The 27791-nt window shown below is 37.0% G+C and overlaps 7 protein-coding genes and 1 non-coding gene across 10 annotated transcripts; 2 read left to right on the forward strand and 6 right to left on the reverse strand.

Annotated features, from left to right (window-relative positions):
- Positions 1–1441: 1441 nt before the first annotated feature.
- Positions 1442–4055, reverse strand: LOC119068622 (transmembrane protein 41 homolog). 3 transcript variants are annotated; one of them, XM_037172288.1, is made up of 6 exons: positions 3721–4055; positions 3474–3642; positions 3251–3379; positions 2244–2581; positions 1884–2160; positions 1442–1841 (listed from the first exon to the last, which is right to left on the reverse strand). In XM_037172288.1, exons 1-5 carry the CDS (start codon positions 3734–3736, stop codon positions 1991–1993), a joined length of 822 nt encoding a protein of 273 aa, XP_037028183.1. In that variant the 5' UTR covers positions 3737–4055; the 3' UTR covers positions 1442–1841; positions 1884–1990. The 3 variants fall into 3 exon arrangements, with proteins under 3 accessions (XP_037028183.1, XP_037028182.1, XP_037028181.1); XM_037172287.1 differs by having other exon boundaries at positions 1442–1846; positions 1883–2160; XM_037172286.1 differs by having other exon boundaries at positions 1442–1851; positions 1883–2160.
- A 1543-nt stretch (positions 4056–5598) lies between these two features.
- LOC119068623 (density-regulated protein homolog) lies at positions 5599–6709 on the forward strand. The gene is made up of 4 exons (XM_037172289.1): positions 5599–5716; positions 5848–5945; positions 6023–6281; positions 6350–6709. Coding segments are annotated over exons 1-4 (537 nt in total). The 5' UTR covers positions 5599–5715; the 3' UTR covers positions 6529–6709.
- LOC119068626 (DNA-directed RNA polymerase III subunit RPC9) lies at positions 6626–8458 on the reverse strand. The gene is made up of 3 exons (XM_037172293.1): positions 8314–8458; positions 8131–8245; positions 6626–7029 (listed from the first exon to the last, which is right to left on the reverse strand). The coding sequence occupies exons 1-3, from the start codon at positions 8319–8321 to the stop codon at positions 6781–6783; spliced, it is 372 nt and encodes a 123-aa protein (XP_037028188.1). The 5' UTR covers positions 8322–8458; the 3' UTR covers positions 6626–6780.
- Positions 8459–8787: 329 nt separating this feature from the next.
- LOC119068624 lies at positions 8788–9750 on the reverse strand. The gene is made up of 3 exons (XM_037172290.1): positions 9421–9750; positions 9107–9363; positions 8788–9033 (listed from the first exon to the last, which is right to left on the reverse strand). The coding sequence occupies exons 1-3, from the start codon at positions 9452–9454 to the stop codon at positions 8788–8790; spliced, it is 537 nt and encodes a 178-aa protein (XP_037028185.1). The 5' UTR covers positions 9455–9750.
- Positions 9751–11640: 1890 nt separating this feature from the next.
- Positions 11641–12305, reverse strand: LOC119068625 (thioredoxin, mitochondrial). The gene is made up of 2 exons (XM_037172291.1): positions 12036–12305; positions 11641–11966 (listed from the first exon to the last, which is right to left on the reverse strand). The coding sequence occupies exons 1-2, from the start codon at positions 12197–12199 to the stop codon at positions 11723–11725; spliced, it is 408 nt and encodes a 135-aa protein (XP_037028186.1). The 5' UTR covers positions 12200–12305; the 3' UTR covers positions 11641–11722.
- A 1458-nt stretch (positions 12306–13763) lies between these two features.
- Trnac-gca lies at positions 13764–13835 on the reverse strand. Its single transcript has one exon. It is a non-coding gene; the product is annotated as a tRNA-Cys (tRNA).
- A 7085-nt stretch (positions 13836–20920) lies between these two features.
- Positions 20921–22178, reverse strand: LOC119068627 (39S ribosomal protein L15, mitochondrial). Its single transcript, XM_037172294.1, has 4 exons — positions 21931–22178; positions 21714–21859; positions 21211–21649; positions 20921–21143 (listed from the first exon to the last, which is right to left on the reverse strand). Exons 1-4 carry the CDS (start codon positions 22033–22035, stop codon positions 20979–20981), a joined length of 855 nt encoding a protein of 284 aa, XP_037028189.1. The 5' UTR covers positions 22036–22178; the 3' UTR covers positions 20921–20978.
- Positions 22179–22575: 397 nt separating this feature from the next.
- Positions 22576–23453, forward strand: LOC119068628 (coiled-coil-helix-coiled-coil-helix domain-containing protein 7). Its single transcript, XM_037172295.1, has 3 exons — positions 22576–22740; positions 23102–23200; positions 23270–23453. The coding sequence occupies exons 1-3, from the start codon at positions 22696–22698 to the stop codon at positions 23378–23380; spliced, it is 255 nt and encodes an 84-aa protein (XP_037028190.1). The 5' UTR covers positions 22576–22695; the 3' UTR covers positions 23381–23453.
- Positions 23454–27791: the final 4338 nt, after the last annotated feature.

The following is a 27791-nucleotide window of genomic DNA, read 5'->3' on the forward strand; positions in this document are numbered from 1 at the left end:
AAACTTAAATAGAGTCGCGACACCACCTCTGATTTTTTTTTTATATTCTTATTGAGGGACTCGAGTACTATAAGGAACCACATTCAGTTCGCAAAATTTTCCAGCCGTTTCGGAGAACCGTCACTCATGGCCGTGCGGGACCGACGAGTCAATTTGAATACAGATTGTTATCGCAACGGATAGAGGGACTAATTCTAAGTTAATTCGTATAGAAATGGCTCCCCTCAACAACTTGACCACGTAGCTACAGCCAGCTAAAGTCGAAAATTCGACATATTTCAATGGTGATATGTCCAAGACGAAGAAAGTTTGAAATTCTTTGAATGGCGATGTTGGTAGATGATTCCATGCTCTATTAAACGCCGAGAATGGATTTTAGAAAATTTGTCTGAATTGTATAATATTTGAAAAATTTTATTTTCACCATCCTCGGCGAAACTTGGACTCGTCTGTAATACACAGGTTCACCCTGTCTGCAACAAAACAATAGTGCCTGATGAGCCTGCAGTCTAAGTTTTACAACAATACCACACTCGCCATACCAGCCTCACAACAAGTATCTGTTACGACATTTTGTTTGCAGCAAGGTCACTCTACGACGAAATTTTCAATTTATTATCTATCTTCAAGTGCCTGTTCCTTTAGGATGAATGGAATTGTTATGCATTCTTCATAAATAAGTGGTATAAGTTATTTGCAGCAGTTCTTACACTAATTACGTGTTTCTGGAGTCGATTAAAGCTGATTTCGCTAGCCGTTAGAGAAAATTTACCCCAAAAGTATGTGGAAATCAGCTTTAACCGACTCCAGATACACGTAATTAGTGTAAGAATTGCTGCAAATAACTTATACCACTTATTTATGAAGAATGCATAACAATTCCACTCATTCTAAAGGAACGGGTCATATATGGCAACTAGGCAACTCAGAAGTGTGCTTTTGTGATTTTCATTTAATTCGCTATATTGAGGTGTTTGCCGCGTAAAGCGGGCCTTTTGTCGCCTTTCCTTCACTCAAAGTATTTTTTCCTACAGGTCACCTTGCAGTGACGGTCGACCGATCTCCAATCACTCAAACGTCAAACATTTCTTCTTTGAAACTGAACTATCGACTGAAGGAGACCAATGAAGTTGTATTTTGACTATCCTACCACACTGACCCGATCTCGACATTTATTTTTTTTATCTCGACGGGCGGCCCAGGAAGACGTCACTGGGACCAACGGTATTTTATACTCAAGGCATCAAGTCCTATTCAACCCACTATGTCGTTATTCGTGTCCAAAGCCTGTGTTGCCCAGCGTATGTGATGATGTGCGTGGAAAAGGAAACAATTATTTTACATTGAGCGGTGTATAAGTGTATTTCGGTATAATAAAATCAAATTCCCGGTGTTATGTAAATCACATTAGGGTTTTAGAATCGCAAGTCATTTTTTTTTTAATTAATAATTTTGTTCTAATTTTGCTTTTTTAGAATGTTATTGTGCGTTAATTTGGCCTTAACAGAATAAATAAATATGATCGATGTCATGCCTCTAACAGACATTCGTTTAGTATACACAATAACATCCCGGTTTTTTCTTCGTTTTATTTTCCTTTTTTATATCCACACACAATTTTTTATTTAACCTTTTACCGACGGCAAACATATCATCAGTGGTTTCCGAGTGTGCCACGTCTTTGAACAAAAAACAATTTTCAACATTGATTGAAAGAAAATATTTTATGGCAGGGATGGAACCGATTATGTTCGCCTGCCGTCCGTAAAAATTAACAAAATCTTTGGTAAAAACAACAACAAATAACAACATTCGTGTCGTTACGCATACAAATTTTCTTTTTGTTTCAGTTTGTAAACGAAAAATGATTACAAAAATCGATGGCAAAGATAATAAATTTTTTCAATTTTTTTTTTCTTCAATATAATAAAAAACCCAACAACGTCCCAACCATAATCAAAACCGATATGTATAATTATATGCGTTCTATCTACTCAATTTTCGTTTTGAAATATTTCTTAAAAATAACAGGCAACATTGTGATACAAGCGAAAACGGTCAAATAGACCATTGACACCCAGGAGAATGCTTCTCGCGAACTGGTTAACGTATTCAGCGTTTTTCCCGCCTGGATCGCTAGAAATGATGGTGGGGCTACACCTAATGAGAGAGGGAGAGAAAGATAGAGCAAAAATTTTACAAAATTCAAATCCAACAAAAAATCCCAAGAAAAAATCTCCTACCAAAAAATGTTCCAACAGCAAACGGAAACAATGGAACACCAATGACCGGTGCAACCAAATTGATAAACCAATTAGGCAGAAATGGTGTCATTCGTAAAAATAGCATGTACATAAGCAGTTCGTCCTTGTGCTTATCCACCTGTTGTGACCATGATGCGGCCCGTGCCGGAAAATAATACTTAACCAATCGTCTGCCAACCAGTTGTGACAGCAGATAACATAGAGTTGCACCCAGTGCCGAACAGAAACACACCAAGCACAATGCAATCGGAAAATTGAACAGGAAACCGCTTAGAATCGATAGGAACAATGATCCAGGAATGGCGAACGTTTGCAGGCTGGATGATAAAAATTTTGTTTCGTTACGATAATGTGGATGAGAGATTATTTTGAAGAACAGCCTATTGAAATCGGGCGCATTTTCCAGGGGACTTTTCGATAAACGCTTAGGAAAGCATTGGCGGGCAGCCAAATACACTTTTCAAAAAAATCCTCGAGGCTTGTGTGACATTTTTCTTCTCCTGTCTTCAATATTTCTTGATCAAATATTTCCAGTGCACGAAGAGGAACTGAGTCATAAATTTACACTTCAAAGGTTCATTCAACCCATGCATGTTTTGTGTCATCGCAAAACTGAGAAAACCGTTTCTAGTTGTTTTCGTTGCGTTTTGGATGCAGCAGAAGTGCATTGGTCAAATTTTTACCCATTTTTTAAACGGCTCATATCTTAGTGTTGATGACTTTTAAGCCCAATAAACCTATATGCACCGAAAGTTCTTCCAATCACCTTTCTAATAACACCCTGCGCGAGTTTTTACGTTTCATTTATCTGGAGAAATTTCTATAAGAAGCCACACAAGCGTCGAGGAATTTTTTTGAAAGTAGTTTTGGCTTCTAGGGATGAGTTCATTTTTAGGTACATATAAAAAGGACCACTAGAAAAGCTTCCGATTTCGGTAGGCTGTTCTTCAAAAGAATCCTTTGATACGATGGCCGCGTATACTTACAATACGTAAACGAACACAACGCCGAACATGACTTCGAAATAGTACGTGTCTTTGTACTGATCCAACACCTTACCAAGCATTTTAGCATCTTCGATGTCGAATGGAATTTTTAGATGTTGCTTCTCTGATCTGGAGAATGAAAACGGAATAAGACAGACATTACGTTGGGGGGCACAATCGAGTTCGCGCCAGATAAAAAAAAATTGTTCGAGAAAATACTTACTCATCCAACTCAGGAAACATCATGTACATGTAAAACATAGCTACTAGACTAGTTGTAAAAATTGATAACAATATGATCAATGATTTTTGAGCGTTCGGTTCTACGCTCTTGGAGCTACATTTTGTTTCAGTCGTTGAAAATGTTTCACTGCCATTTCGTTGCTTTATTCCTGTAAATTATACAACGAATTGCGTTATGATTCCCTCACAAAACAAAACGTTTTCGTTTATGTAAACATCCAGTATACCTGCTGCTGTGTTCATTTTGCTGTGTCTCTTTGGAAGTATACTGCCTGCAATCAGGTGATGTTTTGACCATGAACGGTCGAATTAGAAAAGTACAACTCACTCCACTCACTACAAAAATACTGAGTTTCTGACGTGTTCAATTCAATTTAATGTACAAATTTTGCTTAGTTGACGAAAAATGAAATTGACGCGAGATCAATTCTTTACACGTTGAAGCCAATCTCTGTGTAAAAACACACACAATTCTTGATAAAAATCTACGTTTGTTTTCCTCTTTCGATTTTTTTTTTATAAATTCAATGCTATGACAGCATGACTAACTGTCAAAACATGAACATTGAGCAGCAGCATGTTATGATGGTATATGGTATACTCTTGGTATATAGAAAAGTAGGCTCCCCGCTCCCATACAATTTTTCTTGCATTTCCGATATTTTTAAGATGAGTAAAATGCAGAATTCTTGCAAAATATGACACAAAATGTATGAGCCAGGTGTCAAATAACGTCAGGTTTACACCGAGCTTTCAAAAGATTTGATAGATAACTCATACATTTTATGTCATATTTTGCATGGGTCCATTTTTCACGATCTGTGTATACTAAATCCTTCAAATTATAATTTTTGATCTTTCACTGACTGTATAGCACCAGCATAAATATAGAACATAGAATAAGCTGCTACTTCTTTTTATAAATGTGCGAGAAATTCGTTTCTTTTTTCGATTGTCAATAAAGAAACAATTGTTTTCATTCGCTTTACTATAAAAGATCGAAATGATCAGTCTCAAGGCAGTTTCTTTTATTGATTACGAGTGAATTCGCCAAAACATCGAACAATCGGGATTGGGATTTAAGCCGACGGCGATCCTATCGAGGTATGGCTCAAATGAATAATCGTTCCCAAGCTGGTCAATAATATTCAGCTCATTGACCTTCATAAACGTGCACAATTTAACATTATTCACATCTCGCATGTTGGAGTAATTGATAAAAAACGATTTTCACGACCACTTCGGAGAAAAATTTTCTAAGGGACATGACAGCCCAACATTTTCTATTTATACACCTTTGCTCAGACTAAGTAGCTTCGTGATCAAAAGGTGCCTTAACATTTTGTTTCAGTAGCTATATAAAAAAAAAGATTCTGAACAAAAGTTGAATCAACTTGGACGAAAAAGTGGAAAACATTGTTTTTTTTTGGCCTGGTAAGAGAATGTGAAGTTTTTGGTCCACCTGAAAATCCTTTATAGCTCGGCAAAAGCAAGGTTAAAAGTAATGTTTTCGTGTGTTTATATTCTGTTTTCGCCTCGGACCGTACATGATATATGATGTATGCGTCGAAAGCTGTACTTTTCATGTTTTAGCACCACTTTCGACATTCTCAGCACGTAAAATCCATTACAAACTCGCGTTGAATGTGAAAAGTCACGTTTTCAGCTTAGCCTCGAATCAACAAAATTCACATGAGAATTAAACTTCTTATTTCTGACGACCTTTTTCTGGGATGTTTTTTAAATGAATAAAAATGCAAAACAAAAGATAAAAAGTCGTGTAAATTTTAATGATGAAACGTGACTTTTAAATTCTTTCCCGAGCTTTGTGAATCCATTTTTCATGCAAGGGCCCTCGAAATTTCATGAAACTCGATGAAAAGAACGATTTTCAACCCGCACGTAAACTACAATTTCATCAACTCAATTCTTAAATGGATTTTTGTGCCAATGGAGATTAAGCTCAACAACGTAATAATATCATAGTCGTTTCCGTTACCCTCAATGCTGCCACTATTCAAATATTATAGAATTTTTAATTTCAATCTAAAAAAAACCGCCTCTTCTGGTTTATACCATTATTGTAGGGAAACTATGGAATGGTATCGATGGTGTCGGTACTGCCGCTGTTTAGTAGCGAAACACGGCTATCTTCATTGTATTTAAGTTAATATATCAAATTTTCAGTAGTGTCAATAAGATTATCAAACCTTTCTGCGACAAGTAAGCAAAAATTATTTATTTTTTGTTGGGCAGTAAATTAACTACCACTCCATGCCTGTGACAACCAATCATCAATTCAAAATCAATATCTAGTGAATAACTCCGATTCCTAACCACACTTTTGTTTACAGTGACAGATGTTCCGGAGCACCTAATTAGCGGGCCAAAGGCTGGGATAAATTACCCACTCACGGTTCAATACTGCGGAAATTGTTCAATGCCAATAGAGGTTTGATTCTCACATTTTCATACCGGGTTTTACGGTCAACGGACATTTAAATACCGTTTTGTGTGTATACATTGCAGTACTGTGAATACTATCCGGACTACGAGAAATGTAAAATTTGGCTGGAGAAAAATCTGCCCACAGAATTCTCGAAAGTTAAACTGGATGACGCAGATGGTGGTGCTACGGATGATGACAAGAAGCGTCAGAAACGCGGCGGTAAAGGGATAATGAAAGCGAAAAAGAGCAAAGATGATGGACCGAAAAAAGTTTGCGTTTCCCGGGCGCCTCGAGGAAAGAAGAAGTCAGTGACTGTTGTGACCGGTTTAAGTACATTTGGTATGTTGGTGTGGTATACAGATTGCATAAAGAAAATCCAGTCAACATTTTTGTTCTATTTCGGTTAGATATTGATTTGAAAGTGGCCGCTAAATACTTTGGAACGAAATTCGCTTGTGGTTCATCGGTTACGGGTGACGATGAGATTGTTATTCAGGGTGATGTTAAAGATGATTTGTTAGAGGTTATACCGGAAAAATGGCCTGAAATTGACGAAATAGACGATCTGGGTGATCAAAAGCGATAGTGTGCGATACAGTCCATTTTATGCGACTGATGACATGCATACTGCACATAAACATACCTAGAAGAGAATCCCCGCTCCCTTTTGATAAGTCTTTACATTTGATTGATTTATAATTTATTGTGATTTTTTTATAAAATTCAATTCTTAAAATGTAAGAAAAATAACATTCTGTCAACGTCAACGCGCACCTGGATTTTTATTTGGCATCCTTGTCTTATCCCCTTTTTATTCAAATAAGTAGTCTTAGCAAAATCATTCTTCCTCACTGGCAACCAACCATTGCTGAGCGATTCTAATCAATTCGTTCACTTGATCTTCCGATAACCGTTCCTCACTGTCTTCGATCTGTAACTGGATGTGCAGCGCCGATGACGGTGGATCGTTGACCATCATCAAACATTCACTTTTCGTTAAATTGAACGGTTTGACGGCTTGCATGAACTGCAAAATGTTGTGTTTCGTTTGGGTGCGGCAGGATCCTTCTTCCAAAAATCGAAGTGTCTGTAAGAAATATAGCGGAGATTCGGTGGTTCGTTATTGATCGAATGTGGAATGAAAGTTCGAGAGATGATGTCATAGAATCATGTGATACACTATGGTTCATTCAGACCCTAAGTTGAGTGCTATGCTATAACCATAGAGTTACACTCGATAGATGGCATGACGGCTATGTCATCTTGTATCATGCATGGGCCTGTACAACGCACTCCAATAACAGGCACAAGAACAGATTTTTTCAACGGTGACTTGGACTCTTATTTTGTATGGAATTTATATGAAATTTTTAGAATGCTGTGTCGTGGAGGCCTCTTATTTAATTCTCTTCTCCTGCCTGTCTTGGAGTTCGTTGGCCTGTATCATGTATTGGTGCCTATCTCAGATTTTGTGCCTTTATAGTAAGATGTGTCAATATATTAAATGCCCGATGCCATTACATGAGTAGCCAGTCCTAAATCCGGGTGATGTAATTTTTGATGGGGATTACGTCAGCACCACTATGTCACCACTCAAGTATAGCTTTGTGGCTATAACAGCTGAAAAATTTGTTTCCGTCGAGTGACACGCTTTGCTCGACGGAAACAGCCAAACTAAACATCGACACTTTAACTAAAAATGAGCTCGTATCATTAGACGAGAGAGAAAAGAAACGTCCTGCTATACAGAAAGATATCTTCAACAATGATTCTGTTGAGCCGACAAGAATTCCTTCCGAGGAATTTTTAGTCACTGAAAACCAGCGACAAAAATGTCCGCAATTAAGAATCTGCTAGAACAGAGAGACCACTTGAAATTCGCCCAGTTTCAACTTGGTGGAGAATGGAAATCGTTTGAAGGTACAACAGACTGTAACAGGAAAATAAGTTCAAGGCCCCGGTTCAATTTTAGGAAAATGTTTTCATCTGGGAAATTTAAGTAAATTCACCCCAGTCTTGGCCGGGAAAAACTTCCAGTCATCAACTTAAGCTCATCACTATCAAACTGAAACTGAGTTCTCGTAAACTCTGCCAAATGCAGCATTGTAATGACAGCTTCGGGACTCACATTACCAAAAGAAATTGACTGATTCGTCAAAATTTTTCGCTCTGATGATTTTTCGCTTACCTCATAACTGATTGTCGCAAGGTTCCTCAACCCGAATTTCTTTTTTGTATCACCAATCGTTCGAAGAGCTTCCATCACCTCGAAATTGGACATCAGAGCGCAGCTTGGATTGACACTGAAATTATTTACAGATTTTCTTTTTGTGAGTAAATTCGATGTCATTGTCCACTTGAACTAATTTACATTTCCATAGTCACAAAAACGGGTATGAGGCTGCCGGAGTCTAAGTTTTGACGTGAGTTTTTAACAAATTTCCCTTTGAAGTCGACGGATTGTTTATATTTGTTTTTGAAAAAAATGTCAACAAAAAGCAGAAGGAGCGCAGAGGGTGGTCACATTGGACATTATGGTGAAGTTGTTTACGATAAAAAGTTGATTTTGAGAATTTGAATAAATTGGCGCAATTTATGACCAAAATGTTTTCTTCACACATCGAGCGATAAAAATGAGCGAAGACAAGCTACACCTGTTGTTATTTATGCAATCAATTGATAAATGATCTTTTAGGAACTAGATGTGTGATCGGCCTTTGGCCTCGAGTGATAATCTAATACACATCGTGTCCCTAAAATGGTTTATCGTTTTCCACGCTAATGAAAGAGAGCAAACAAAGTTTTGCTTTTCGTCACTGAGTTGAGAAAAACCACTTCTTCAACTTCAATTTTTTATTTTAACTTCAGTAACTTCATCGTAAATGTCATAATCTGTTTGAGGTGGTTCACCCGGCTGCGTTACTTGAGTCTGAGGCACTGTATCAACGTTATCCACAACATCTGGATTCTCTGGACTCTCTGGACCCTCTGGACTCACTCCTTCCGTATTTACTTCTAGGCCTCCATTCTGATCTGGCTTCACGATGGCAACACCGTCCTGTCCCATTCTCATACAATCAAAGTGCAACACCTTTTGGAAAACCAGAAGTTAATTAATAAAAGAGACGAAATTAATGAACCACTACACAGTTCCGTGTGCTTACAATGATTGGCGCTTTTTGCACGTTCATTTGCATGTCCATGCACATGTGAAGATTATTTCCTGGCGTAAAAATATTGAATAATTTAACGCACATCTCAATGTTTAAAGCCACTTGAATTGGGGGCGGAAGCGGAAATGGAAGACATAACGGTGGTGGATTTTTGGCCGATACCATATTTGTGTACAGATTATTTTCGTTCATCATCACGTCCAGTTGTAAAGAGAACTCGTTGGGGTCATACGTAAAGTTTGTGCAAACTAAAATTTAGAAAATTTGAATTTTTCCAAAACGTATTCAATGTTCTTTCCACATACGGTGCTGATTGAAGTTAAACTGTTGAATAGACATCCCTGCGCAGCAACCGCAATTCAGTGAATGACATGAACATGGTCGACGAATTAAAGGTAGTCTTGGCGATGGTGAATACTTTAGTGGAGTAACGATAGGCGGGAGGAGAGTTCTATTTGTTTTCAGGTCGTAGAAGATTATCCCACCATTTCGTAGGTTCGCTTTGTCTGTGCTGTGAGCTGTAACAAAATGTGATATTTTTTGTGGTCTCTGGTTACAAAAGATCAGTCGGCTTCGGTTGACGATTCACATATTCGTTAACGCTCACTTATGTATTTGCATAGTTAATCTGCTGACAAATATATCGTCGGCAACATGACTAAAGGGCATATCTCTGAGATCAAAAAAAAAATCAGTAAAATCAGCATTTTTCGTCGTACTCTCTAAAGGCTTTTTAGTTTTTCCACAATAACATGCGAACCGTATGGCCGACTGATTTCATGTCGAGCTCAAAATTCATTACTTTTGACTACCTTTCAGGGAAAAATAAAAAAAAATCAAAATCGGCTCAAATGTCTCACAAATTTTGTTTAAATAAAGCTGTATCTTCTGAACCATATGGTTGGTTGACTTTTTCGTTGACCCGTCGGGCCCAAAATTCATAACTTTTCACACCTTTCAACGAAAAAAAAGTTTATCAAAATCGATTGAGTAGTTTCTAAGATATCGGAGATACGCCCTTTAGTTATGTTGCCGACGATATCTGGCTTGAAAATTTTGAACTGTCTGTGGGCCACTACTGTCTGATAAAGTATTATAGCTGAAGCTACAAAACTACAAATTCGTTGATGCGGACTAGGTAAGTAAAACGAAGAGTATTTTAGTTTTATCAGAAAATCGTGTTTTGAGTTTAACGGTATTTAACTTAGGGTTTTGCGGTCCTTATCAAACTACAGTCAATACAAGTAACGAAAAGGTTTTCTTTTTCGCCCTAGAAACTGTCAATACAATAAGCCGGGAGCACGTTCGGCAAATCACCATGAGCAAAGATAAATTCATTTTCACACCAAATTTTTTCCGCTTTTCAGTTCACCACTAGTATCCACATGGATTTCATATTAGCACTAAGCGTCAAAAAGTTTCCCATTTCGATGATGTAATAGTACACGAAATAGTTATTTATGCCACCGAGTGATAAATGCTTTTAGGCACTGGATGTGTTAGTTGTCACTCTAGGCACAGCTCTGCTACAGTAGCAGTGTTGTGCTCTAGGCCACATGCCGAGTGTAACAATACACATCGCGGCCTAAAAAACATTTGTTCAACTCATTGATGAAAGTGAAACTCTCGTAGGCTTTTTTCAAAAAACGTTGTAGGAGTGATTAATGCCTTTGCGGACACACTATGTGTTCACATTCAGTCTGTCGACAGTGCCAAAAAAGTTTGTCTAACAAATGCAAAGAAAGATTTACTTTTCGACACTGAGTTGAGAAAAGTAATTTCGAGGGCCTGATTTACTGATATGTTTAAATTGAATCATAAAAAAGTTAATTAACCAAACATTGGTCGGGCAGTTCTTCACATTTTTGTATCTTGTTGGAATTGTAAGCCCTCGAACCGCGACCTTTTTACAAAACGCTGGTGGCATTGACTGTGAGCTATTAGCAAGCAATTATTACGTACACAACACGGCAATTACTAAGATTGGAATCAGCACAAATGACCTGAGCACACAACTATCCATCACCATTGGAACAACCAATATATCGGTTCAACAATATAATTTATTTAATTAGAAAATGATATTCGTTGGACGAAGTTCAGTGTAACACTAAAATTGATTTCAGTATTTCTGTTTCGGAAGCACTGATTTACATAAAATTGAGGAACAGAATGTGATGATATTTTAGCGTTATGCATACCAAGCTTCTTCGTAAAAAGACAAAACAGAAAAATTGAGTAGAAAAACTCGACAATACGATGGTTTGAGTTTGTTATTCGTTTTTCAAAGAAATTGAGACTAGACGGTTCACGAGGCTCAGGCGGTGTTATGTTAAAGCTATAAAGACCTACTGTCCAAACAACATACTATGACATACATAACGTAACATTAGTTTTGCAAATATTTATGGACCTCCGACGCATGTGATCGGAATGTTAATAAGTTTTTGGTTTTGATTGGAATGGTTTATATTACAGTTCCTCTAACAGTACATTGAGTTTGGCCTTTTGTTTTGTTTTTATTAAAAAAATTTATTCTACGAAATATCAACCAGCAACGGTGTGCCTAAAACAACTTTCTTCTTATACAGTTTACAATCGATCCATTCATTTCTTATCGACCACATCTTTAACGAATTTTCGGAGCTTATCCGTGTCTTGTAAGCCAACTATTCTTTCGGCAGCCTTGCCATTTCGAATTGCTAATAACACCGGAACAGCCGCCACATCATAGTCCAATGCCAGATCACTGTACTCATCAATGTCCACTTTAGCTAAATTAATCTTTCCTTCACTCTCGGCTATCACCAGCTCAATGCGCGGTGTCAACATTTTACAGGGGCCGCACCATCTACAAATGATAACACAGCGCAATCATTTCACTTTCAGTGTAACATGTAAAATTTAATTCTATTTTTACGTTGCAAAGAAGTCCACAATCACCGGTTTGTTGCTGTTTTTCACCTTTTCATTGAATTCTTCCATACTTTGAATTTTAAAGATTTCTTGACGACGCACTGTTGTGCTAATTGTACGGATTGATGGAATTGATTGTAAGATTCTGCTTCTGCATAGAGCCAACATTTTTGGGAATAATTTAGTTCTTTGGTCCTATTACTTTATTACGAAATAAATAGTCGAGTGTCAACAACAATGTAGTGTGTTTGCTCCGTTTGCTCTCGGTACGCTCCGTGTGAATGGAACGAGAAAATAGACTGTCAAGGTTTGGTTCAGTATCAATTGGATGAATTTGAAATTGGGCGGCAAAGTAAATTCGTTTGTGAAATGAGTTAAAGTAGTAAACTCACCGTACATTGAATTTTAAAAGAATAGATGCTGATTGATCTATAGATTCGTGAGGTGTGCTGTCGATCGAAAGATGGAATTTATCGTTGTCATTTCAATGAGGAATTATTACTAGTATCTGTTTGTGTACTGTCAACACAACCAAAGCTTTGATACAACGCACTGGAAGCATGACTGATAGTAGTTTGAGCTGCCAAATAGTCTATTTTATATGATTTTTTTTTCAATTTGTTTACAGTGCCAAAAGCCAAAAGCATCACAATCAGATAGATTGCCGTCATTCTTTTCTTAGGAACGCCGATCTTCTTTGCATTTCATGATGTTTGTGACCGGACGGGAGTCCAACAACGTCTTTAAGATTTAATATTATGACTTTTCATTTTATCAATCATAGGATTGATGAACCGTCATCTAAATTCTATAAACATAGGAAAACATTTTGTTCTTACCGTCTGCTTCGAATTCCACGTTTTACAAACGGCATATCAATCCTTAAAGCTTCGTATGGGACTACAAAAAAGTTGAAAAGCCTTACCTTATCACTGACTTCCGATGTGTTCTTCTAAGACACATCTGTAGAACAAAGTGTATGGTTGTGATAATCCAATTTTTCGTAGTATATCGCTGGTATCGCTGATCTGTCTACGATCCGACGTATTGTTCAGGCTCTATTATATGATCGACACCACGACACTTTAGAATACGGATCTAATTGGCAGGTGGTCGGTGCAAATTCAGCCATTTCGATTTTTCGCCAAATTTGTAGCTTCGAATTGAACTTCCTCTCCGACATAAAACGAAGTATCTGAAGCATTAGGAACGTGGAGTGCTCGACAAGTTGATTATTTTTCTTTGCAAATAGCCACTTGACAGTTGTCGAAGGTTTGCTCATTGTTTCAGCGTTAGTGGTAAAAGTATCGACCATGACCATGTTAGTGATTCATGTTCATGCATTTAACAGTTAGTTAAACCAAACTCGAAGGTCGCAATGAACAGTTTGGCAGGTCGCGTTCTATCAATTAATTAATTTGATGCCAAAGGATAAACCTTCATTATAAAACTGATATTTGCCTCTTTTTGTAAATATGTTTCAAGCAATAAAACAACGAAACTGAAAATATTTCAATTACCTCAACTCTCCGTCAAATACCTTAGCTTATTTACACACATTTTGATTATTTCTGTCTCCAATAAATTCTGAATCCTCATGTTAAATATGCCTATATCGATTTCATTGTATTCAGCCAATGTCTTTCTGGCATTCGTTAAAAATCAAGCCCGTACACTATACAAAGTCCTAATTTTCAGTAATAAAAAAACACAACAAATAATAAAAAAAATCAGGGGGCACACAGGTTTGAACTATGGACCTCTCGATCTGCAGTCGAATGCTCTACCACTGAGCTATACCCCCCTTGAATTCGAACAAAAATATACAGCACTTTACACCATACCAATAAAATATGATTCACAATCATTGTTATTTTACTATTAATATAGGATCCATACGCATGCTTGATTTTACAGTATACTGTAACAGGTGAATGTATGTTGCTACTCATGTGACCAGTGCATATGGGAACGAGTTGTAAAAGAAACCATTCATCGCTGATATTATTGACAACTGATGGTAAAAGCGATTATTAATCATGTTGTTCTTATTTTGAACAATTAATTAAAAAGTAATTAAAAAGCTGGAAACGCTCACGATGCTGCTGAGAACTAAATAATTTTTTGTAAAATCAAATTTCATATCGATTTCGATGAATGAAACTTATTTGAGTTCTTTGATCCTTTCGCGATCTTTCTCGATCATAAAATAATAATGATAAAATTACCCAAAAGGTGCAATTGATTGATCTATCTGAGATGCCGTAAAACAATACAATAACAATAACTCAGGCAAATTGTTCAGGATTAGAGCGATTAGAGTGCGTCAAAATGGTCAAAATTTTCAGAGAAGAAACATCAATAAAAAGTATAAAATGAATGTTTAAAAAAGGCGCCAAATTCAAATGCTATTAACGAGTCTTTTAGATCAAAAGGTCGAAAATGCGCAGAGGGAGAATATTAAAACTGAGATCCAAAACGGTGAACTGCGCTTCAAGCTTTACATTCGAACTCATTTTCAAATTTTCAGACGACAAGCGGCGAAAGTGTAATTGCAGACCCGTGTAGGAGGCTCACTACTGATAATTAACACCCAAAAATTACATATACTTTTTATACTTTTTTCAAATATTTCATACTGAATCCTAAGCTAGTATTTTCTGCTGTATGTAAAGCTGTCAGTCTATCATGCATACAGTATAAGTGTACAGCTGCATACTTACTTGAGTACTGAGAAAATAGATAGATTGAACTGTAGTAAACATCCCAAAAAGTCACTGGTAGACTACATTGTGAGATTGAATGAATGAATAAGGTTCACGCGTAGAGTAAAGCAGATGGGTCGTGCTTGAAATTGATGAATGTTGTTCGTAATGTTACATACGTGTTCATTTCAGCAGATCTTCATATAAGTAAATATCAATAAATCGAGACAAACGGGATGACTGCAATAACTACATCTCATAGAGTACAACTCTGTAGATATGCTATTCATCTTCAATATTTATGTTTGTCTTCTCCTAACTTATCCACGTTTTCGAAGAAAATGCTATGCCAAAAAATCACTCATTCTGAGAGTCCTCGCTTCCAGAGAGTGTGTGCGTCGTTAAGACCTCCCGTCCAAAAACGCAAACCAATAAGTTATTGATATATTCGTTTTCGGTTTTGGCCTTATCTCAACATTCTCCCTCCGTCCTATGCCGTTTAAGGTATTTGTGTAAATAAATAAATAAAGAAATATAAACAATCTGCAACCTTTTCTACGAATAGGATTTCCAGAACTCGTTCATCTACTGCCACTAGGTAATCTTGTAGAAGTTTATTTCGACGATCCGCCTTAGACAACTCTGTTTTTAACTTGATTACTTCCGACAGTGCGTCATTATATTTCGTGGTAAGCTCATCCAAATTTATAACGACAACGTTTGCCCCACCTTGATAAATTGGGGTCGTCAGCCAATAAAAATGGTTCAAACACAAACGAGTTTTTTAAGGCAGCTTTGCTGCCTTCAGCTCGGTCTCCCACTGTGCTTCGATCATTCTGTTTGCATATTTTACTGTGGATGGATATCGTCTATGTATTGTACTAATCATGAATCGTATCTCATTATCAATCCTATCTCATCGTAGCACGTATGCCATCGTAGCACATATCCCATGATAGATTATATCTCATCATCATCATCATCATCATCATCATCATCAGCCGCATCGAAAATAGAAATAGGCTAGTTCGTTTAGATTAGTTTCGAGTGGTCGGACGATGGCTTTTTCTTACAATTCTCTAATGGGACATGTTCCCATTCTGCATTTACCTTCTCCACCTTCAGATTTTTTTCCTCTGACTTGGCATCTCTGGACAACCACACTAGGTTTCCCCTTACTCTGGGTCTAAAAAAAACTTACAAACGTCTTCTTGTTGCGTGGGTGTCAAATTTTGCAGACTCTTTTTAGCGTCGCTTCGTGTTTTCTCAATGTCTTTCACCATATCGTTGAAAATAGCATCGAGCTTAGCCTCATTTATCTTCCGTGCACTTTCAGAGCTGTCTTCTTCGAAAGTTACCCTTCCCTTTGCTTCATGCATTAAGTTGGTAAATTTTCGACGCAAATCCTCTATAAATGTCGGCTGCTGAGGTCTCTGTGACCCTAATACTCTTGCTTCATCGGTCAGCCGAAGTCGAAGAGTTGGGTAACTACTACTACTAAATTCCAAATCGTCAAGTGTGGTGAAAACCAATCTCGATGATGCCATTGTAAGCCTGAATGTTTTTATTCAATAATCAACAAATTTTGTTGCTTCGACACAAGATTACATATTTTCGTGGAAAAGTGCTTGAATAAATTACAAGATTACCTTGGTCACTTATGAAAGTGATGACAAAATACTCAACAAAAACTTTCGCTATGCAATCACTTTTGAGTAAATTGGAAGATAAGGGTCTATTTCAGTTTACACTTCAAATTTAGAAATCAGTGAAAGAAAAATTTACCTCCGATTCAAATTCAATTTTACAAAAAAATTTCGCTTTAATATCACGACGGGCACCAGTTCACTCGCTTATCGACACCCAAATAAATTGAAATCAAATTATCTATTGTTTATGACCATTTGGATCACCCACTCTCTTCTTACGCGCTCGATAACTCATACAGATGTTTGACCGAGTAGCTCAGTTGATAACGTTACTTTGTACACTGACAAAAAAGTTTCGAAAAACTCAGCTGTTGTAGGTAACTTTGTCTTCACAGTTGTAGAGTAGCACCCCATACAAAAAATACAGCTGCGGCAGATAATGTAGATTACCTGGAGACAAAGTTACCTGCTACAGGTGAGTTTTTCGATTTCTTTTGTCGTTGTCGTTCTTTACCCGTCGCATAGTCGCGACTAAAAAGTCTATGGATTTACATACGATTTTTTTTCTTTACAAATTTACCTTTATTTAACTTTGCGATTAAGTGTCATATTGCCAAAACTTCAGGCGATTGAGGAACAAGCGTTCTCCGATTCCTCGGCTTATCCTCGGATCAGTCTTCCCCCAAAATGTACTATTTCCTTCGTTTGTCCCCTTGGTAAGTAATGTACAAGTCCAGGGCCTTGGGCCGAGGTCGGTAAACACACAAGAAGCCATTTCTATTGTGTGTCTCATTGACAAATAAGGTATTTTACACAAAAACGTACAGCAAATTTTCGGTGCTGTCAAGTAAAATCAACTTTACCTCACGTTTTTGAATAAAACTGTACATTACGTGTTGGTTTGGGAATTTGTGCTTTGACACGTCTAGCGCTTGCAGCAAGGAACGTTGACTAGGAACGCAACCACAAGAGCCAAAGAACATCCTCCGAACCAATATGTACATACTTGGGAAATTAAGTGAGTCATTATTGCACGAATTTGAATGTGTGCTTGAATATATATCAGAGCGTGAATGTTGATGAAACAAGTGAAAGGAATTGGAACGAGTGTTATGATTTTCACACGAGGATCTATACTCACTTACATTACTTACTTATTTGGCCAAGATTGAAATCACAAAAAAAACTGGTCTAAGTCAACTAAGCAGTTCAAATTACGAAAATATTAAGTTTTAACTGTAGTGGATTAGACGAATGTTGACAAAATTCAATGAACCTAACCATCACAGTTAGTATGAAAGTAATAGTAGTAGTAGTAAAGTTAGTATGTTAAGGTAATAGTGTATTTTAACATACCCCAATACACACAAGATGTGTGTGCACGCGCGGGCGAAGCCCAAGCGAAAACACACATCGAGTGTGTATTGGGGTATTTTGAAAGATATTTTTCTGTAATAGTGAGAGTGTGTTGGTGCATTCCTTCCCAACCGTTACTTTCCTTCTCGACCGTTTACTTTCCCTACCGACCGATTCATATCATAGCTCACCAATACACTCTCACGTATACAGAAAAGTACTTTAAATTACTAGTGAAGTAATGAGGCTTTTCCTTCACGAGTGAGAGCACCGTTACTTCACTCATAAAATAGCATACTATCAGTAAAGTAATAATATATCCCGTATGACGATGATTAAAATTACTTCGAACTTCGGATACGGTTTAGATACGAGATATCTCATTACTTCAGTGATACGATCACTAAGGCTCGGAACGGGTTCGGGTTGACCTGATCAGTTCAGGTTATGACCCGAACCGGTCTTAGACCCGAACCGGAACTAAGACTTCGGGTTCAACCCGAACTTGTCCCGAACCAGAATTTTCGATTTCGGGTTCAAACCGAACCCGACCCGAACCCGAAGTTATTCAACCCGTACTTGACCCGAACCCGAATTTCCATTTCGGGTTTGACCCGAACCTGATCTGAACCCGAAATTTTCAAATAGATCAGGTCCGGTTCGGGTGACCCGAAAATTTTACACTAAAAAATGCCAAAAATTTCGGGTTAACCCGAACCGGACCTGATTTATTTGAAGATCTCGGGTTCAGGTCAGGTTCGGGTCAAATCCGAAATGGAAATTCGGGTTCGGGTCAAGTACGGGTTGAATAACTTCGGGTTCGGGTCGGGTTCGGTTGGAACCCGAAATCAAAAATTTAGGTTCGGGTCAAGTTCGGGTTGAACCCGAAGTCTTAGTTCCGGTTCGGGTCAAGATCAGGTTCGGGTTCCGGTCTGACCGAACCCGACCCGTTCCGAGCCATAACGATCACATTTAGAACGGTGATGTAAAGTGTTTATTGCCTAAGTAGGTTCATACCTAGGAAGCACAACTTATCGGCAGCTGATGTGATAAAATCATGTCAAAAATGGTTGCCAATCTGAAGAAGAAGAATGAAAATATTTTGTAGTTTTATTTTAAAAACAAAATTTTACCTCTCTGCTTTACTATAAACCTATATTCGTAGCAAGCAATTGAGTTTCTGTTCATTTTGTGAAGTCAAAAAGAAATGAGGTTTTCCACCTACTACGAAGTAGGAGGAAAGCAACATTTTCAAGACCAATGATCGCTCGGTTTAGGACAATTTCGAACTGAACATGTAATTTTGATTTAGTTTTTTCGCAATTCCGGTCCATAATCATCACCTTTCCATGCATCCATTTAATGTCGTTTTGAAGGTATTTATTCACTGTATTTCTGGACACAGTGCGATATTAACTTTTTTTCGCACGCAGTGCGATATCAACTTTTTTTCTAGCATTGACCAGAAATCGAACCCCCGACACCAAAAGGTCTTAGAGGCAGTTCCATAATCATTCATTTTCTTTAGCGAATATTCAGTTTCACATACAGCACAAATATCAGTACTTCCATCGGTTTCATTTCTGTTGTCTTGAACTGATTTTAAGCTTTCGTAAGTTAATGTACACCATGCATTTTTGGCAGTAGAAATGGATTAATGGAGTCCGCTGATTGGGATCAAAGACCTTCTTAAATAGGTATTTTGTTCTCGAAAAATTGGAATCCAGTATATTGTGAAATAGTTTTAAAAGATCTTCGAGGGCGACCCATTCAGATGGTGTTGATGGAAATATGCAAGAATCATAATTATAGCATCTGCCGTATTGCATTGCAGTTTCGGATGGATCAGCTGATCAGAAATAGCATGAAAAATGGCATCAGTCTCATCATTCAATACTTCAACTTCAATATTGTCCGCATTCATAAGTTCAACATTTTCTGTTCCTCCATCTACAAACGCAGCCCCATTCGTTGTATCTTCAAAATGATAAGTCACAAATTAAATATCGATTGATCGTTGAAAACTTCCTTTTTTATCCTGGATTTGCAGAATTGTTACTATTCATGGATCAATATATCGACGTTGCATTCTGAAGCTGGTCTTGGTGGTTTCTCTTTTTATTTTCTAATAAAATAAAATTTCCAAGTTCACGGTTCATTTCATTAAAATTTATTATATTAAAACCTTCGCCATATATTTTGTGAGAGGACTATCATCATCTGGCTCTAAATATCGTTTGTACATGTTTAAAGATTTTTTGTGACAAGATTCGAGTGTTCGTTAAGACGATTATTTCATGACTGTTCCATGTTAGAACTTATTTCACGTACTTATTTCATTTTAAGATTCTCAAATATCCTTAGTAAATATTTGCATCCACCTCATTGTTAAGTAGAATGTTTTGCATTCTCAACAGCATTATTAGGAATAGGAATATTTCAAAAAAGGTTCAAGGATCACAGATCTTCAACAACAATGTTCGAACATAAGATCTACACTAGTTCGTGAAGAAGAAACAGGTCATCGTGTTGATTCTTTCTTTCGCGACACAATAAAGACACATTCATTTACGATGTCTTGATATACTGTTTAGTTGAGCCTGAGGTAAGCGCAATGCATGATGTTCTTATTATGCTTACGTTTCTTGAATAGGGTCTATTGCTTCGATGAAAAACCTACATTTGTGCGTTTTGTACTATGGAAATTTCTCAGAGCTGGTTTAAACTACAGGAAACGAATCTATTTCTTATTAAAACCTTTTGAGGTCGTTGTTGTCGTCTTACATCGGTACTGAATCTTTTACTTAATTAGTTTTCGTAAATATTTTACTATATCCATTTATTCATCAATGTTTTTGTCGTATAGCCGTCGGAATGGTCTCGCTTACAAAAGTTTCAAGAGATCGGACGGATAATTTCCATTAGTCAGTAGCAGTCTAATCGAATCAAACTAATGATCAAAATCTGCAGCAACCTTGAAGAATATCCGACGAGATCAATGTGTTAATACTACTGCGCAATGATATTAGCAACTGCTGGAGAACGATTCGATAATCAAGGCCAGGGCTTATTTTAAGGCAAATATCTAAAAAAAACTTTCCCAAAATTATCACAAAAATTATTCCAAAAAAATTCCCTGCAGTGCCGATGGCCACGGATCAGTATACAAAAAAAATCAATTTGAATTTTTGAATTTTATTTTACATACTACTTTCCATGGTTGAACGTTACTCCTAACTATGCAGTAACGGGTCTAATGATTGCTTTGTCACGAAGACTCACTACCCATCCAGGATTCAACCCATAAAATAGTTGTCTCGGATCTTTAGCTTGTGAAAGCATCTCGTAGTCTGGATCGTCTTCGATTTTCGGCAGCTCGTAGCCATACTTTTGTGCCAAGACCTGTTCCGGTCATAAGGGAAAATTAAAAATTTCAATTCCGTGTTCCAAGCATCATAAGAGTTCTTACCATCCTCTCATAACTGATTGCCTCTGGATCAGCCAAATAGCCTCGATTCTTCGGATCGGTATATTGGTCGACAGCATCTGCAGGTGGCAACATTCGTCTCGGTATAGGAACACCTTTTTCGAACCATTTGGTCGGATTTTTTGCGACATTCAAACTGTGCTGATCATAATAAGCCGTTCGAATTACGCCACCGTTCCGTTCAATGGTGGCAATAACCAATTCACTTGCATGTTGGACTTCAATGTTAATTTTAGCGTTAAATTTGTTCGCTCCTTCTTCTGTCAATTGGACACCGAATTGATAGCGCTCCGGTCGAATATGGTACAGGCCGGTGTTGCAGAATGCCGTAAGATCTATGGGTTGCTTCTTGTCGATACGGTCAGTATCCAAAAATAATTGCAGCCGTTCCAAACTGATCGGTGGATACTCACGTCGAAGACTGAAAAAGTTAGTGTAATTTAACCATAAGCCGGTGCAGTGAAGAACGACAAGCAAAAACTCACTGGTGTCCACGGTAGTATGGTTCATACGGAAATCTAAGATAGAATGGTGTGTTGCCGGTTTCGTATCCCAGACGCAAGTGATTTTGGTGATCTTTTATACCGGCACCGTGTGTTTCGCCTCCATGCTGTCCGCGGCGTCGTGTTCCCTAAAAGAACGAAATATTGTCGTTGTAAATTGAAACGGAATTGTGGGCTGGACGAGCCTCAAAACACTTACGTTCCGTTTTGAATTGGGATTGTCACGAATATTTCCAATCTGTACACGGGGCAATGTTCGTAATAATTTTAGGGCTTTATCGACGGAGTGATGTGTAGAACTCATAGTCGATGAAAGTCGTAAACCGGTATTAAATGAACTTTTTGCTGGGCTAAATTTTCTTTGAAAACCTTTTTCACAACCTAAAAAACGCGAACATTAGAATGCTCACAATCGGTATTATGGACGGGAAAGTGTCATGTTGGTACAGTGTTGCCGGTCGTCTGAGTTACATCTAATTATTTCTTTTGATTACGATAAATTTCGTATATCCATGAAACCAGTCTCGTACTGGCCGTACTGGGAATTCGGGCGATTCCCAAAGGAACCTTTCGACTTTTGTATTAAAATCGTCATTTTATGGGCTTTTTACAAACGAGTTGCATTTGGTCCCGCAAGGGCTTTTTCGAGCCAGTCCGGCACTGAACGAATCTGAAGACAAGGTATGTACAATTGAAAAGATCATCTTATTTACGTCGACATACTGACCAAGAACAATGATTTATTAACATAACGTCCTAAGAAGATAGTCGTTTTTTGCCTTCGCTCTTTGCTAACATATTTGACAACACTGCCTTATACGTCAAAACATAACCTCCATTTTCGTAGATATTGACATTAGAACATTGTCGTAAGAGTGTTGTGTACATTTTTTTCGCAAGAGAACTGATTATTTTTCAATCAAATTTCTCGGTTGAATGAGTGTGATTTACCAACTTGATAAATATGTCAAAAAACGCGGATGCCGAGAAAAATAATCCATGTCTTAAGGTCAATGAAATGTTTTTCAATTTTATTCGTTTTTGTGTTATCCTATTTATAACCATAAGCACTTTTACTGGTCCGTCCGGATAATGTACATTCCAATGCACTCAACGTATTGTTAGGTGTTAACTGAGTGTAGGTTTTAGGGCAATGTTGTTAAACGTTTGGTGCCCTTAAACCTCACTCAAAATAATCACGCTTAATTAAATACTGTATATGGACATGAACAAAAATAAAAGTTTGTTTTGTTGCAGGAAAATTTGTTATTTCGAGGGGATAAATTCCTTGGCTGTTCTTAAACAAATTTTCTTGATGAAATACGTAAAAAAATTAAATTTGTACAACTCTCCCTCATTCTGTCTTACAGGAACAGAACATGACTTACCAATGCTTGAATAAAAACAACTATGACAGGGAAGTGTGTGAGCCCTATTTCGTAAATTACAATAACTGCAAAGACTTTTGGGTAATAAGAAATTTCTCGCAAGTTGAAAATCTTTAACGATCTCACTTGTTTCACTTTAATTGCATTCAGGGAAGTGTATCGTTAGCACGACGTCGTAAAGGAATCACACCGCATCTGCCAGATGTAGAAGACAGGCCGAAAATCAAAGAAGAATACATGAAAACAAGGCCGGATAGGTAACGTTGTGTTAAGTTGGTGTGTTAGAAATCATAATTCGATGTAAATAAATAAAAAAAAGTTGGAATTCATTAATGATTGTTTATTGTTTCTGTACGGTTGCGTTTATCAACACGCAAGTGAGTATGGGTAACGGTAGGCTGCGGCAAAAAGCTAACACAAATTAATTGGTACTGTTCAATCAAACGGCATAGTTACTTACAGAAAAGTGTGTTCAGTTGCAATATTGCTTCGAATTCGAATAAGAGAAATTACTCGTCGACATGAGAAACCAAATATTGTTCAGTTATGAAGAAGTTTTCTAAAATGAAGTAAAAATCAAGCGACATTCTGGAAATGACTTTCTGTCTCCACGAACGAAAAATTGTACTTACAAAAAAGGAAGGTTTGAGATTGAAATTTCGTTGCTTTTTAGTACAGTGCCCACGGTATTTTTAGTCTCACGGCTCACATAAGAAACTTTGTTATCCACACTTGCCTATTAAACCAGTGTTACAGTATTTTGAGTTCTTCATAAGGCGACGGTAATTTTGCTGACAAGAGTACCACTAGTACATACCTCGGCCTCGATCTCGACCGTCACATATCGTTTACAATTCAAAATGAAATTTTTGTTGAATGCCCTGTCGTGTCATACGTCATACAAGTTAGACATTCGAAAATTTCAATATCCCGGGTGAAAATAGAATCCTCGATTAACGAAAATAAGCATCCTCACTACTCAAATTCTGTTTCCTGTAGATGAGTGATTCATGAGTGACTCATTTCAAAACTTTGAGGATTTCTTTTTATTATTAATCAAGTTTCAAACTGTGCTCGTATGAGAGACTTAAAATGTTATGGAGCGCATGTTTATACTGAAATAAACAATTAAAGCACAAATTACACAGAGTCTCGGTTGACTCGTCCCGAAGAGAATAAGAAAGTAGTATAAGAAATAATGTACTCTTTACGTTATAAAATAACAACCAATGTATTATGGAACTAGATATAACAGTCACATATTCACATTTCATTTCTCCAGTTTGTTTTGGGACTCGACAGGTCCATTATCAGTCCAAAAATCATAATTCTTAGTGGTGTTCTCCTTCTGCTGACTGGCTTCCATATAATCTCATAACTGTAACGACAATATACCGGAATGGAAGTCAGCACTTTGATTCCATTATTTTGTTATCAATCGTGTTTTAAAACCACTTTTCAATCGATGATTTGGCAATTCGCCAAAGAAGTAGTTTTGTTTTACTTACCGTGATCAATTGTTAAATACTTTGTAATGAATGCACAGTTCAATTTTGGTTAAACATACAAACAGATCAGCAAATTTGTCAGGAAAATGAACAGAAAGAATAGGAAACTGATCAGCAAATAACGCAATGTTGTGTCCATTTGAGTAGCTGGCGAGTCTAACAACTTTTCTCTTTCGATTAGAAAACTGAACAATTACAACAGCACACACAGCAGATAATATTTCTGATCACCACATAGTACTAAAAATAGATTTTAGTGATTTTATTAGATTAAATCTTTTTTTATGATTTCGGCTGTGATCAAATGATCGATTTTACATACTACTACTACTACTATTTAAATTTTGTCTGTTAACCTGTCGCAGACGGCAAGCATATCAACAGTTTACTATTCAAATTATTACTTCATTTGATCGAAGATTTTCATAGATTGATTTCAGAAATCTTTTACTTCATTTGTTTTTAATAAGCTATTTACTATATTAGTCAGACGTTGTCGTTTATTATTGCTGTCTTTGTCGATCGCCCAAAACCACTTACAGTTGAGGTGTGACGCAAGTCCACTTACAAAAGAACTGATATCGGTGTAGTTGACGCTTACAGATTCGACACGCAAAAAGATATGCGTCACAAATGGCAGCTGATGAGGAAAGCATTTCGTCAACAAGTAGCAGCGCTTTTTAGGGAAACCATGAAACACGTATCGACTAGAATCTAAAACTCTATAACTTTGTCTTTTAAATGAACTTTCTATCTACCATATTTTTCGAGTTATGGCTGACATAGCTCGCACTTAAAACGCTCATAGCTCCCAAATGATCGATTCTTGGAGAAAACCATCAAAAACGTGTCGACTACAATGTGAAACTCTATAACTTTGTCTTTTACACGAGGTTTCTTTTTCCGGCTGACATAGCTCGCACTTAAAATGCTCATAGCTCCCAAATGGTAAATTTTTGTTGAAAACACTGAAACACGTGTCGACAGAAATTTGAAACTATATAAATTTGTCTTTTATACGAGGTTTCTATCTGCCATATTTTCTGAGTTATGGGTCCTATAGTTCAATAGCTTAAAACGTTCATAGCTCCGAAATTATAAGCTTTTATGAAAATTCCTTCAAATTAGTTTCTTAGAATTACGTCCTTGACATACACTGAAAATTTCAGCCAAATCCACCGGTAAATTCAAAAGTTTCGTTGTAACAAAGTGACAAAAGGACAAAGGTTGGTAAAATCTTAGAGTACTTATACCTAGAGAGGTATTTCGTACGATAAAATGTGGTCCCGACCTTAGAGTAATTATACCTAGAGAGGAAATGACGAACAGAATTACGTAAAATTTGTGGTCCCGACATGAAATACGTAATGTGTGATAGTGTGAGTTTTTCCCTACTAAATTAGTGGGCAAATTAGCGCAAAAAATTTGAATGTGCCTACTAGAAGGATTCTTTTTTAAAAAATCAGTCTCATTTGAAGGAAAATTACAAATCAACGAACAAATGCAACTCGAGCAATTTTTTATTATGCACTTAAAATTACCGAAAAAATGAACAGGCATTGCCCTTGACTTCTTTTCTTTAGCATCCCGTAATGTATCACATTTGCACCGTATTTAATTAATAATTATTATTATTGCGAATGATTTTAAACAAAATTCCAAAATAGTGGTACGCGATTTGGAAAATATAAAACTGACAACTATCAAAATTTTCAACGCCTACATGTGTTAGTGAAAAGCTCTACGCAAAATTGTACGAAATGTGAATCTTATACAAACGGATGTCGGGACCTTAGAGTATTTATAATAATTACTCTAAGGCCCATAGCACATAGAGTCCTTCATCATATGACCCACTTTGTTAAAGATGTAACACTCGATACTTTCGAGTTAACAGTCAATTCACATCATACATTCTCAACAATGTGAATCAAACGACGTTGATAATCAAACAATAGCTTTTGTTGAACAAATACAAAAGTCAGATCGTCTTGTTCCATTGCTTCCACTGTGGTTATGAGTGAGTCATAACTTACTGCTTCTAGCATGATCATACTTATGAAATGGTTACAATGCATTTTGATATGTTTACTTAACGACATCATAAATATTTGGGAAGACCATGCATTGCTCAAAACCAAACCTTTGTCGGTATTCATTAATAGTTTTTGGCTTTCTCGTATAGCGAGACCTTCTTTGACTTTTCTTAAGTTAAAATCTTTTTCTTTGATTCTTATTTTTCCTTCGTTCCAATTGATCTTGTGTTGCTTATTTCTTATGACATGTCTTGCAATGGCTGATTTTTTACATTCTTACGTTGCCTTCGTTGTCGTCCTTTCTCTCTTCGAATTTCTTGCTTTCACCTAAATATACTTAGTCGCAGGTTCCACATGGAATCAAGTAAATTCCTGCTTGATTTTCATTTTCTTTACCTTTCAGACTTCGGAGCATATTTAAGACTTTTATGTCTGGGGTAAAATTTATCTTCCACTTCAATTTACGGCGTTAATAACTTCCAACTTTGTTTGATATAGGTATTACCGATATATGGTAATGGAAGAAAGGCTGTAAACTTTGGGGAGGTCACGCAGATACAGAAAATCGGGTAACACACCAGACTTAACGATAAAATGGCGGATTTCATAAAAAATTCACCTCCTGTGACGATTCTCGTCGCCGTGACGATGCGATGTTGTTAATTTTTTTTGTATGTAAAATCTTTCGAAGTGGTGTGTTTCCGCGTATCTAATAAAATGGCGATCTGCGTGACCTCCCCAAAGTTTACAGCCTTGAATGGAACCCAATATTCGTCATTTGCTTTGTCTTTTTTATTGATCTTGGGATAACGTTATTATGTTGTTCTCATTTAGTGGACTTTGTAGTAAATTATTGTTGAGTGGATTTGCGATTTCAGTTATGACATTTGATGCTCTCTGTCTTCTATTAATGAATTCAATTGGAAATGCGTTTTCTTGCAGGGTTCTCTTAATACGATCTAATTCGTCTTGAAGGTAATTTTGACTGCAGATTTTGAAAGCATGGTAAACCGATGCGTCTATGACCGAAACTTTCTGTGATTTTTGGTGAAAGAAATTAAAATTATGCTACAGAGCAACACACTTCAAGCAAGAGTGGTACTCTAAATAGAGTACTGAAACGGGACA

The sequence above is a fragment of the Bradysia coprophila genome, assembly GCF_014529535.1.
Source record: "Bradysia coprophila strain Holo2 chromosome X unlocalized genomic scaffold, BU_Bcop_v1 contig_20, whole genome shotgun sequence".
Classification (NCBI taxonomy): Eukaryota; Metazoa; Arthropoda; class Insecta; order Diptera; family Sciaridae; genus Bradysia; species Bradysia coprophila.

Excerpts from the sequence above, each read along its gene's own strand:
- LOC119068622 (XM_037172288.1), bottom strand. Across the intron at positions 3,380-3,473 it reads ATGTTTCCTGAGTTGGATGA|ATCAGAGAAGCAACATCTAA; the intron begins GTAAGTATTTTC and ends TTCATTCTCCAG. Across the intron at positions 2,161-2,243 it reads TGCTGTTGGAACATTTTTTG|GTGTAGCCCCACCATCATTT; the intron begins GTAGGAGATTTT and ends CTCTCTCATTAG.
- LOC119068623 (XM_037172289.1), top strand. Across the intron at positions 5,946-6,022 it reads ATTGTTCAATGCCAATAGAG|TACTGTGAATACTATCCGGA; the intron begins GTTTGATTCTCA and ends TATACATTGCAG. Across the intron at positions 6,282-6,349 it reads GACCGGTTTAAGTACATTTG|ATATTGATTTGAAAGTGGCC; the intron begins GTATGTTGGTGT and ends TATTTCGGTTAG.
- LOC119068626 (XM_037172293.1), bottom strand. Across the intron at positions 7,030-8,130 it reads TTGCGACAATCAGTTATGAG|ACACTTCGATTTTTGGAAGA; the intron begins GTAAGCGAAAAA and ends TATTTCTTACAG.
- LOC119068624 (XM_037172290.1), bottom strand. The coding sequence starts at position 9,454 with ATGTCTATTCAACAGTTTAACTTCAATCAGCACC. Across the intron at positions 9,364-9,420 it reads GTTTAACTTCAATCAGCACC|TTTGCACAAACTTTACGTAT; the intron begins GTATGTGGAAAG and ends TCTAAATTTTAG. Across the intron at positions 9,034-9,106 it reads TGCAAAAAGCGCCAATCATT|GTGTTGCACTTTGATTGTAT; the intron begins GTAAGCACACGG and ends GTTTTCCAAAAG.
- LOC119068625 (XM_037172291.1), bottom strand. The coding sequence starts at position 12,199 with ATGTTGGCTCTATGCAGAAGCAGAATCTTACAATCAATTCCATCAATC. Across the intron at positions 11,967-12,035 it reads ATTGTGGACTTCTTTGCAAC|ATGGTGCGGCCCCTGTAAAA; the intron begins GTAAAAATAGAA and ends TATCATTTGTAG.
- LOC119068627 (XM_037172294.1), bottom strand. The coding sequence starts at position 22,035 with ATGAGTTCTACACATCACTCCGTCGATAAAGCCCTAAAATTATTACGA. Across the intron at positions 21,860-21,930 it reads ATCCCAATTCAAAACGGAAC|GGAACACGACGCCGCGGACA; the intron begins GTAAGTGTTTTG and ends TCGTTCTTTTAG. Across the intron at positions 21,650-21,713 it reads CCATACTACCGTGGACACCA|TCTTCGACGTGAGTATCCAC; the intron begins GTGAGTTTTTGC and ends TAACTTTTTCAG.
- LOC119068628 (XM_037172295.1), top strand. The coding sequence starts at position 22,696 with ATGTCAAAAAACGCGGATGCCGAGAAAAATAATCCATGTCTTAAG. Across the intron at positions 22,741-23,101 it reads AAAATAATCCATGTCTTAAG|GAACAGAACATGACTTACCA; the intron begins GTCAATGAAATG and ends TCTGTCTTACAG. Across the intron at positions 23,201-23,269 it reads ATAACTGCAAAGACTTTTGG|GGAAGTGTATCGTTAGCACG; the intron begins GTAATAAGAAAT and ends AATTGCATTCAG.